This window comes from Mesoplodon bidens (genome assembly GCF_964165515.1).
Source record: "Mesoplodon bidens genome assembly, chromosome: 5".
NCBI lineage: Eukaryota > Metazoa > Chordata > Mammalia > Artiodactyla > Ziphiidae > Mesoplodon > Mesoplodon bidens.
Window position 1 is genome coordinate 8444876 of NC_138161.1, and position 12511 is coordinate 8457386.

Genomic DNA, 12511 nt, shown 5'->3' on the forward strand with positions numbered 1-12511 from the left:
ATATTTAAGACCTGAAGGATATACAGTAGTTACCAAAGCAAAGATGGAGGAAAAGCTTATTCCAGGCTGAGCACGGTCAATGTGAGAAACGTGAAAGGGAACATGGTATATAGTCTGAAAAATGAAAAAAAAAAAAAAAAAATTCCAGGAAGACCAGAATAAATGAAGAGGAGGAAAGATGCCTCGGTAGGGGCCAGATGACAGAAATCACTGAATCCTTTGTAAGAAGTCGCAATTTTTTTTACGTACAAGGGAAAGCCAGAAACTGGTTGAAAGCAGGGGAAAGAGCTGGATCAGACTGCTCTACTGAACATTCACTTGGCTGCAGAGAAGAGAACAGAGGTGGACTGCTGAATGAAACTGGACGCTGGAAGTCCAGTTGGAATAATCTTTAGAGCAAGATAAGCTAGAGATGATTGTACCAAGGGGGTGAAGTAGAGAGAACAGACACATATGTAGGATATTCAGAATCCATACTATTTACCATTGGATTCAAGGTGGGGGGTGAGGGAGACAGGAGTCAAGAATGAACTCCCCAGGTGCCAGGTGTACGACCTGAGCAAATGGGTAAATTCAGGGCCACTTGTATTGATACAGATAAAAGGAGATGAGTTGTGGCGGAGGAGAAAATGATGACATCGGTTTATAGGATGCATCTGTAGTGTTATGCTGTAGGGACTTCCAAAGCGGTATTTATAGTAAATGATTAGAAATAAAGGTGTGGGGCTCAAGAGTGAAGTCTAGATCAGAAATAAAGAGGTAAAGTGACCGACATCGAGATGGTAGCTGCAGTCATTGGTAAGAGCAGGTGAGGTCACCAGGAAGTGTTTAAGGTGAGAGACAGGGCATAGACCACCCACGTTTACATGGCCAAGGGGGAGAAGAGAATCCGAAAAGGAGACAGTGAAGGAAGGGGGTGGGCTGGTATGAGGGCCACCCTGTCCGGGAAGGCAGAGGAGAGTGCTACAAAAGCACGGAGAGGGGCTTCCCTGGTGGCGCAGTGGGTGAGAGTCCGCCTGCCGATACAGGGGACACGGGTTCGTGCCCCGGTCCGGGAAGATCCCACATGCCGCAGAGTGGCTGGGCCCGTGAGCCATGGCCGCTGAGCCTGCGCATCCGGAGCCTGTGCTCCGCAACGGGAGAGAGGCCACAACAGTGAGAGGCCCGCGTACCACAAAAAAAAAAAAAAAAAAAAAAAAAAAAAAAAAGGCACGGAGAGGCCAGGGCTGTGTCAACGTGAGTGAGGACCAGAGAGAGACAAGTGACTGAGTGTCCGCCGGGCTCCTCAGTAATGACCACTGTGACTCCACAGGAACAGTTTCCTGAGTTGGGAAGCAGCCCAACTGGAGCAGCTGAAGACTTCTTAAAGGGTGAAGTAATAGTAGCAGAAATGTGGGGCGAGGAAGACAAGGGCCAGGGAAAGGTTTTGCTTCCGATGGGAGAGAGCTGGGGATGACCAGGTGCTGATGGGGAGAAGGCGGGCAGAGGACATGGGGCCGGTGGCTGAGCAGGGCCAAGTCCTGTGCAGGTGGAAGGAGAGGGGCAGGGCCCGAGGTGGCTGGCCCCAGGCAGGAGCTGCTGCCCCTGCTGACAAGGGGCGGGAGAAAGGGGACAAGCACACACGGCGGCGGGGCGAGGGGGCTGGTGACACGCAGTGAGGCGCTCCTTTCTGAGGACTGTTCCTTACACAGTGAGGAGTGAGGGAGAGCACAGGAGGGGAGGCAAAGGTTTCTAGCAAAAATAGAAGAGGCTGAAGCAATTACTAAAGAGAATGGGAGCACGATGAGATGACCTGAGAAACATGTAAGCTTGCCCAAGTAGATGCTGGTGACTACGAATTAAGAGGGGTAACAAGGCGTCTACAGGTATGCCTTTCTCCACCAGCACTCAGCTGCCCCAGTCCCAAGAATGGGCAGTGATATTCATCAACTTCCGTTTTATTTCTCATTAGATAATATACTTGCCTCTCATGGTAAACATCATAATGCAGTACTCAGTATGAATTAACTTATTATTTTACAAAGAGTGTTTAATAAATATTTTGACTACCATCATCTGCTTCACCCCTTAAAAAAATGTACTTAATTAGATCCTCTTTAACAGAAAACCTTCAAAACAAACAATGGAGGTGAAAATCAAACCACAGACTGATTCAGAATCTAGGACTATCAGTGACAGCAGATCACAAGAGGCAGTGGAGTGCAGTAATTAAGATCACGCACCTCGGAAAGTTCCCTAAACCCTGAAGTCACAGTTCCCAAAGTAAAAGTAACATCCAAACAGGGCGAGGCTCAAAATGCTGCCGGAGTGAACAAGATAAACAAACACCTGCAGCAACTGCTGGTATGCACTCAGTAAACGGTAGCTATTTCTAAACGCGGAGGAAAAAAGTTGCAAGGATGTGTAAGTTAGAATTCCTTACAACCAAGGAAGCTATGAACCTTTTAGAGTAAATGACGTTATCATTCTAAAAACACTTGGCATCCAACACTGGTACCCCTGGCACAGTGGAGGGCGTGAATGAAGGGCTGTGTGACCGCTCACCTGGGGACTGTGTGTCTCACAGTCCATGGCCTGGACAGCAGCCGTGAAGTGCCCGCCGCTGTGCCGATGCTGGTGCGTTGGGTCCGACCTGGCTCTCCCACTGTTGCTCGTCCCCGATGATCCACCTGAAGTATCACAACACGGTACAGCTTGTGAGTGTAAAGTTAATTTTTTTCAAGTATATATCCTAAAACTATAACATTAAAATCGGAAGTGAGTCACCAAAAAAAATCTGCATTAACCTGAAAGTATACCAGGAAGGCTTCCCATTCTCTATGTTCTTTCACACCAACCACTGAACTAAAATATGACCAAGTTTGGTTAAGTCAGGGGAAAACTCCAGCATGTGAACCAAGTATTTCCATTTTAAAAACAATTTAAAAATTTGGCTAGTAAGGAGTATTGTTTCCAAGCAGAATTTATTATACGCATAATTAAGTATTAGAGCTTTGGGGGAGGTGAATTTTTTTACTAGCCACAAAGAATAGGTTTGGGAAAAATAATTCCTCCCACCCATTAACAAACTTCCAAAAACTTTAAAATAACCCCCACTTTGTAAAGAAAAGAGGAAACATTTCAAAGCCTAATATAATATCAAAAGAACAGACCTGAGCTTGAAGATGTACTGGAGGTGGTGCCCGAAGACTGTGACTGCTCCATGGCAGGACTCGTGGATACACTATTACTTGTATTTGTACCTTCATCAGCTGTTTTCTTGAAAAAACTGTGCTGCAGGGCATAGTAAGGTTGAATTCGAGTTTTGGGGTCATAATCAAGCATCCTTAAAATGAGGTCTTTGAACTTCAAGTAGTCAGCTACTGTATGACCCGATTCCCCAGCACGACGCCCACCAGGTCCTCCTGTTTCTACTCCGAGAATATTATGAAGTTTGCGGGTTCCTGGTGGTTTATACTCCTAAAGAGAAAAAAGATAAAAGGCTTTCTCTAAATCTGATGGAATACGTAAAAGCCTATACATAATGTCAAATATGCTTACATGTATGATAATGTTGAGGCCTTTACTAAAAAGAATGCTTTATAGTTAGAGCCTCTGTATTTTCACACATACTATTCTGAACACACTGTAGTTAGCAGAAATTCAATTCTGAGACCAGAAATGACTAAAAAGATTATCTAGCCCAGAGATCAGCAAACTATGGCCTGGCTCAGAGCCTGTTTTTATATAGCCTCCACTATGAATGGTTTTTATATTTTTAAAGATTGTAAAAACAAACAAAACCAAGTAAGGATACTCAACAGAAGCCCACAAAGCCAACACCTTCACTATGGGGCCCTTTACAGAGGAAGCATGCCGACCAGTGGTTGTGAACCTCTTTTCTGCCCAATACACCTGTGAACTCAGGGGCACTTACTCAGTAACAGTGGCTCATTAAAGCTTTAAAGATCACTCCTAATAAAGAATCATGGGTCTAACCCTACCTGCTCATATGCAGATAAAAAAATCAGAAGTAAATTATTTATGCCTCATTTTATTGATAGAAAATATGTTTAATAGTAAGTTGCCTTAACATGTGCTGAGATTTTCTGGGAACTCATTTTAACAGATAACAGTAAAATCCCTTTAAAATCCCTATGAATACTGAATTTATTCAGAACAGTATCACTGGATTTTTGCTTCTAGGTCAATGTAGAAATTTGCAAGAGACCATCGCTCTTACTCTAAAATCAAGAACAAGCCAGGCAGGCAAACAACAAAATCACTGCTTTTTAAAAACCTATCAGAGAGCTGAGGACTAAAGAAACCAGATTAACTAAATTCTAGAAAATGAAGAGTCTTTCCTAGGAAAGAAGAGACTTATGGTGGGAGAAGGAGTAAATGCCACAGATGTGACTAAGAAGAGTACTAAGAAGAGTCCAGCCCAACTCCCAACCAACTTCTAACAGCCATGTGTGGCTGGGCCACAGGATGGGACAGGCAGACGACACAGGGCGCTGCAGAGCTGGGGCCAGAGCAGCAGTATGGACAAAGATCACCCCGATGCATCAAGAGTTAGCAGCGGGTTGCTGGCTGGGCAACAATGCATAAAAGATCTCTCCAGTTACCAAACACCGCTTAAAATCTAGGAAGACAGTGGAAAATAGAATCTAAGTCAAGCAAACAAACAAAACAAAGCCCAGATTCAGCTAAATGACAAATGAAACTGACTCAGTCTCATCACACTAGTAGCCTGACAGAGTAAGCAGCATGCCTCTTTCTAAAGGGAAATAAGACTTACTTCCACCTCAACTGTTCTTAAATACAGCAAGTCCAACATGCATATAAAAAATTACAGACACATGAAACAAACGAACAAAAAGGGCCCATTATCAAGTGAAAAAAATAGTAGAAAACTCACATATATAAATGACCCAAATGTTGAAACAGACAGACAGGTATTTTAAAATAACTATGGGGCTTCCCTGGTGGCGCAGTGGTTAAGAATCCACCTGCCAACGCAGGGGACACGGGTTCGAGCCCTGGTCCAGGAAGATCCCACATGCCGTGGAGCAAACAAGTCTGTACGCCACAACTACTGAGCCTGCACTCTAGAGCCCATGAGCCACAACTACTGAGCCCATGTGCCACAGCTACTGAAGCCCAAGCGCCTAGAGCCCGTGCTCCGCAACAAGAGAAGCCACCACAACGAGAAACCCGTGCACTGTGACAAGGAGTAGCCCCCGCTCACCACGACCAGAGAAAGCCCGCACACAGCAACAAAGACCCAACGCAGCCAAAATAAATTAATTAATTAAAAAAAATAACTATGATAAAAAGAATTTAGTTCAAAAGTTAGGTAACGTGTGGATAGATGGGGGGGGTGTTACTTAAAACTATTTTTTTTTAAAAAGATAAATTAAGTGAAAACACTAGAACTAAAAAAATGCAGAGAATCCATTCAATGGTTTTAACAGCAGACTGGGCTCAACAGAAGAAAAACAATCAGTGAACTAGAAAGACAGAGCAAAGAAATTATCTAAACTAACACACAAAAAGAAAACAAAATGAATAATCCAGAGACCTCTAATAGTAAGCACTATAACAGATATTTAATTGAATAATTAGCAGGAGAGTGAAGCAGAACAAATATTTGAAAGGATGATGTCTGAGCACTTTCAAAAATTGATGAAAGAGATTAACCCACAGACCTAACAAACTCAGCAAACTCCATGGAAAATAAATACAAGGAAAACTATACATAAGAACCTAATAGTCAAACTGCTGAAAAATCAAACATAAAAAAAAGAGGTTGAATGAAAAGATCTACAAAATTCATACCAGCTTTTATATGTCATGTTTGAGTGTGTCACCCAAATTGCTTGCTTCTTTACTCTTCTCTTCCACAGAAGATCCCTGTGCTAAAGGCATTTTCCTTCTTTGTTATATCCCCAAGTTCTCCTTCTCAGCGTGAGAGCGTGCTAAGCGCAGCTTGAGAAGACCTGAGCTTGCTTTCTAGCCCTACCATTCCTTGCTGTGGTTGCCAAAGAATTTATTTAACACTCTTGAATCTCAGTTTTCTGATGTGTAAAAATGGAACTAAGAATATCTATTATTACTACCTATTGTCATCTTCTTATTGTGAGAATCAAATAAAAACATCTTAAATTATAATAATAATAAAAAAGCATCAAAATCAGCCAGGGGGAAGAGAGAGAAATATTTCATAAAGGAAACAATGTTTAGAAAAACCACTGACTTTTCTTCAGAAACAATGTAATACAGAAAACAATGCCATTAACATATTTAAACAACTTCATTTTCTTTTGCTGAAACGTAAACCTAAAATTCTATATCAATTTGAAATTTCCATATCCATGGAAAATATCTTCCCAAAAACGAAGGTGAATAAAGATATTTTCAGATAAACAACTGCTGAGAGAATTCATCAGCAGAAGTTATTCACTATAAAATAAAAAGTTAAAGGAAGTTCTTCAAGCTGAAGGAACTTAATACAAGACTGAAGTCAGGAACTGCAAAAAGAAATGAAAAATTCTATGGGTAAAAAGAGAAGAACTTTTTTTTTTTCTTTTGGGCTTGCAGGATCTTAGTTCCCCAACCAGGGACTGAACTCGGGGCCACAGCAGTGAAAGCTCCAAGTCCTAACCACTGGACTACCAGGGAATTCCCGAAAAGAACTTTTAATTTTCTTTATTTTTTATGTGTTTTTAAATCTCTTTTAAAAATCATTTTTAATTTAAGTAGTCAATGTGTTGTGAGGGTTATAACATACGTGTAAGTGATATATGACGACAAGAGACGGAAGGGGTTAGATGAAAGCATGTGGTTATCACACGGTTTATCAAGTGATATAACATTTTGTTAAGTTCAACTGGTAAGTTAAAGATGAATATAGTAAAAGCAATACTAAAAATTACACACAGAAGAATAGTTAAGCAATCACTTAAGAAAAGGTGAAATAAAATACCAAAAAGTACTCAACTCAAAAGAAGGCAGTAAAGAAGGAACAGGAAACAAAGAACAGATAAAAGAAATAGAATACAAATAAGGCAAAAGTCTAAAACCCAAACCCCTGAATAATTAAATAGGTTAAATATTCATTGTGAAAGAAAGATACTATTTGACTAGATTAAAAAGGATGACTCAACTACATTTTGTATACAAAAGTCATACTTTACATACAAAAGTATGAACAGGTTTACTATAGTAAAAGGGTAAAAAAACAACACTATAAAAATGTTAAGAATTTAAAAGCTGGTATAGCTAGAGTAATATTAGACAAAGTAGACTTAAAGACAAAAATATTATTAGAGATAAAGAGGAATATTTCATGGTAATGAAAGACTGAATTTATCACCAAGTCCTAACAATACTAAATAGGTATACCTATTAAGAGAGCATCAAAAAACATAAAGCAATTAAAGGAGATTAAGACAAATCCAGTATCATCACTAAAGATGAACACTCCTCTCAGTTATTGATAAAACAAATATACAGACAGACACAAAGTAAGGATGTAAAGATTCTCGAAGAAAGATAAGGCCAACAGGCACATGAAAAGATGCTCAACATCGCTGATTATTAGAGAAACGCAAATCAAAACTACAATGAGGTATCACCTCACACCAGTCAGAATGGCCATTATGGAAAAGTCTATAAATAATAAATGCTGGAGAGGGTGTGGTGAAAAGGGAACCCTCCTGCACTGTTGGTGGGAATGTAAATTGGTACAGCCACTATGGAGAACAGTATGGAGGTTCCTTAAAAACTAAAAAGAGAGTTGCCATATGATCCTGCAATCTGACTCCTGGACATATATCCAGAGAAAACTAATTTGGAAAGATACAAGCACCCCGATGTTCACTGCAGGACTATTTATTGGGTTGGCCAATAAGTTCGTTCGGGTTTTCCCGTAACATCTTGCAGAAAAACCCAAACTTTTTGGCCAACCCAATACAATAGCCAAGACATGGAAGCAACCTAAATGTCCATCGACAGATGAGTGGATAAAGAAGATGTGGGGTGTATGTGTATATATATATACAGCGAAATATTACTCAGCCATAGAAAAGAATGAAATAATGCCATCTGCAGCAACATGGATGGACCTAGAGATGATCATACTAAGTGAAATAAGCCAAAGAAAAATAGATCACTTATATGTAGAATCTAAAAAAAAAAAAAAAAAGGAAAAGAAAGATGCAAATGAACTTACTTTCAGAACAGAAATAGACCTACAGACATAGAAAACAAATTTATGATTACTAAAGGGGAAAGGGATGGGGGAGGGATAAATTAGGAGTTTGGGATTAACATATACACACTAGTATATATAAAACAGGTAACCAACAGGGACATACTAGATACTCTGCAATAACCTAAAAGGGAAAAGAATCTGAAAAAGAATATATATATGTATGTATAACTGAATTACTATGCTGTGCATCTGAAACTAATACAACATTGTAAATCAACTACATATACTTCAATTAAAAAAAAACTTTTAAAGGAGAGTATCTTCATAAACTTGAGGAAGGTAAAGATTTCTTAGAATACAAAAAACACTCTTCATAAAAAAGAGATTAAATTTCCTGCTCATTAAAAACTACTACTAAGAAAAGAAATAGGCGAGCCACAGTCTGAGAATAAATACTGACATATATGTGACAAAGGACTTATATCCATTACATGTTAAAAAAAAAAGAACTCCTACAGCTCAACAGTTAAACATCCCAATAACAAACAGGCAAAGACTGGAAAGACTATCACAAAAGAAGATACATGAATGGCTAATGAGCACATGAAAAGGTGGTCACTATCATCAGTCATGGGGAAATGCAAATGAAAACCACTATATACCCATTAGAATGGCTAAAATCAAAAAGACCAACCACATCAAATGGTGAGGATGTCATGCAACTGGAACTCTCATACCCCGTGGGGATGCAAAATGATAAAACTGTGGGAAACTGTTTGCTCTTTTCTTATGAAGGTAAACACACATACACCCTATGATCTGGTAATTCTACTTCTAAGTAGTGAACCCAGAGAAATGAAAATTTAAGTGTACAAAAGTTGATACAAGAATGTTCCCAGTAGCCTTATTCATAATAGTCCTAAACTGGAAACAACCCAAACATCCACTGACAGGTAAATATAAATACAGTATTTCCATTCAATGAAATACTATGAAGCAATAAAATGGAGTAACTTTTGAGACACAATATGGATGAATCTCCAAAAACAATGTCTGTTAAGTGAAAGAAACAAAGTAATAAATACTATACAGATCCCACTTACATGAATTTTTCCTATGAATAGTCAAAACTAACCTATGATGACAGAAATCAGAAACTGAGGGTGAGATGACAGAAAAGGATATAAGAGGTGGTGGAAGTACTCTATGCCTTGTTTTAGGTAGTGGATATATACTGTTGTATTTAAAAGTTACAAAGTTAGAACACTTAAAACACTCATCTTACTGTATATAAATTATACTTCAACAAAACAGCATCGTTTATACTCTTAATTCTTCATCCCCCTTCCCCACCAAAGGAAAAAAATAGATAGTAGGGTATGGATTTCATTACTAGGAGGCTAAAATGGGTCCTTGAAACATAAAATGAGAAATTAAAAGTAAAAATAAAATCACTAGGGAAATAAAGCAAACAAATATATCCAATGATAGTGCATGCACACCTGTTTATACTTATGGTTAAAATCCCTAGTGCATTGTTACAATGTAACCATTTGGTTATGAATTTGATTTTTTTGTTGCTGAAGATTTATTTCTATTTAAAGAGAAGTAATTATCTTACACTTTTAAAAATAAAGTTTCTTAAGTCAGTTGCTTAATTGCAGCTAAAGAAAATCTCAAATAATCTATGGTTAATTAATATGTATTAAATGTAGGTCAAGATACTCACGTTCAATTTTAAGGGAAAAGACTTAACTCCTCTTTTCTGAAATGTCCCCCCTAAACAATTTAAAATAATTATGCCTGAATTTTGGAGAAATGATAGGTTACAATTCATTGTGACTTAACTGTGGTTTTATAAGGCAGAGATTAGGGAAATGGAATGAGATGAATGTTTCATTTAGAAAAAGGAAAAAAATAGAAGAAGAAGAAAAAAAAAACTTCAAAGTGGAAAAAGAAGTGGTAGCCTGTACTGCAGAGAGATAAAAACATAAAGAAGGCTTCACATCCTCCATGCTAATTAAAATCAACTGGTAAGAGCAACCTTGAATGCTGCAGAAGCTAAGGACTCCTAGGGTGTTTTGGTTCAATGGGAAAAGGGGCCACGACTGATAAAGTTTTGTGGACAAAGGAAAAAGGATTCAGGATGTCTGCTTGGTATTTTCCATCCCTTCCTTATGGGGAGTAGGCATAATTTAGCTGCCGGATATTACAATGCCTGGAACTTCAGAGAATAAGGCAGAATGCAGTAAGTTACAAATCAGTTGTGAAAGATAATTATATATATATATATATATATATTTTAATATTCTTTAAAAAAACCCATTTGATATTATAAGTTAAGACTCCATAGCTGAAGGTGAATTACAGCACAGAAGCATCATCTTCAGTTCACTGGAAATGACACCTGGTGGCACCATCGCTAAAACGCAAGGGCAAAATAAAAAGTGTAGCAAAAATAAAATCTCTTAAGTGTTGAAAATGCAAAAACGACAATCACAAGGTATCTGGTATATGTATCACATACAATCACATATTTAGAGATTATTTTCATCTTATACTAGCAACAAGCTAGATTACAAAACACATGATTATTTTCAGATATATAAAACAAAGATGTGAATCAAGATGCAAAACTGTTATCATTTACTCTATTAAATTGACACAGTTTAGGTCTCTGAAAAAAGTTCTCAGATAAAAGAAAATTACTAAAACGTACCTAACGTGTTAAAAACCTCACTTAAATTTTAAAGATTTTGGAGATGTGAAACTCCTGTTACCCAAGCTAGGAATCTGAAATCTATCAAAGGACCATTTAGTCCGTTCATATTCTTGTCACAAACTGCTTAAGAATCCTTTTCTCTCATCTGAACTTAAAAAAAAAAAAAAAAAGAGCCATTTACTGCAATTATGACTTCCACTGTTCACAGCTGCAGTATTGTTAACTGTGACTTCACTATATACTCAAACTATGAGAAACAAAGGTCAAACTTACTAATTCTACTGTGGAAACAAGGCATGGTGATTTGATCAGCTACCTCAAAAGGCAGACATACAGTTTCAAAATGAAGCCTTAAAGAGCACTAAGCAAACACTGGTCCATACAGAGAGTTCAGGTCAAACTCTATAACCAACTTATGAAGAAAATATATACCTAGGTTATCAATGGAATTACTGTTAATAACTGACTTCAGCAACGCTGATTTCAAGTAAATACAAAAAGCGCTACATAAAGACAGCTCAGGAAAAGAAATACCAAAGGCCCAAAACATTATTTCCCTATTTTACCCGTTTTCCATCTTTGGTCTTCTTTAAGTTCCAAGTGCCATCTGGCAACTTCTCAAAGAACTTTCTTGCTTTTGGTGCTTGGTCAAGAATATGAGCAGGTGGAATACCCAGAACTTCCACTATTTTATTCATCTGATCTACCTGTATTAAAAATAAAAACAAAACACCTGTAATTTCTACTGTAGGACATCCTGTGCTCATCAATTCATTCATTCATAAATCAGAAATAAATCAATCGAGCATCTCCTGTGTGTTGGGCACTCCTCGGGGCAGTAAGCATAGAATAATGAACAAAAGAGATCAAGTCCCCACCCTCCTTGAGTCCCACAGTCCACAGAGGGGAGGGCACACAATTAAGCAAACACGTACAGCCATGGGATGGCAGGTGGTCATGGATACAATGGAGAGTAAGGAAATGATTGGAGGGAGTTTTAAAGTTTAAGTTCTGGGAGAATTTTAATTAAATAATCATACACAGAGAGAAAAAAAAAACCCCAAAGGCTTAAAAGTGTGGACCCAGGGCTTCCCTGGTGGCGCAGCGGTTGAGAATCCACCTGCCTATGCAGGGGACACAGGTTCGTGCCCCGGTCTGGGAAGATCCCACATGCTGCGGAGCGGCTGGGCCCGTGAGCCATGGCCGCTGAGCCTGAGCGTCCAGAGCCTGTGCTCCACAACGGGAGAGGCCACAACAGTGAGAGGCCCGCATCCCGCCAAAAAAAAAAAAAGTGTGGACCCAATAAAAGTATTTTTTTTAAGTGCAGATTAATTCACTCAAATACTGAGCATCTACTATATGCTGGAAACCATGCCCACTAGAACACAGCAATAAACAAAACAAAAATCCCTGCCCAAAAGTTTGTGTTGTAGAGGAAGAGATCACCAAGAAGCAACTACATAATAAGCAAATACGTATCAGTTGACCACTAAGAACCATGGAGAAAATTAAAAGGGGATGGAGAGTGAGAAGGGCACTGCATCTTAAAATAGGGTGTCACGAAAGGCTTCCCCAAGAAGGTGACATGAGAG

The 12511-nt window shown here is 38.8% G+C and overlaps 1 protein-coding gene across 8 annotated transcripts in view; it reads right to left on the reverse strand.

Annotated features, from left to right (window-relative positions):
- Positions 1-12511, reverse strand: part of DYRK1A (dual specificity tyrosine phosphorylation regulated kinase 1A) — a 146623-nt gene that overhangs the window by 7406 nt on the left and 126706 nt on the right. For all 8 annotated transcript variants that reach the window (XM_081234254.1, XM_081234253.1, XM_081234256.1 and 5 more), the window contains 3 exons: positions 11486-11626; positions 3153-3459; positions 2545-2669 (listed from right to left, as the gene is read on the reverse strand). In XM_081234254.1, the coding sequence (XP_081090380.1) occupies positions 2545-2669; positions 3153-3459; positions 11486-11626 (573 nt within the window). The remainder of the gene's footprint in view (positions 1-2544; positions 2670-3152; positions 3460-11485; positions 11627-12511) is intronic.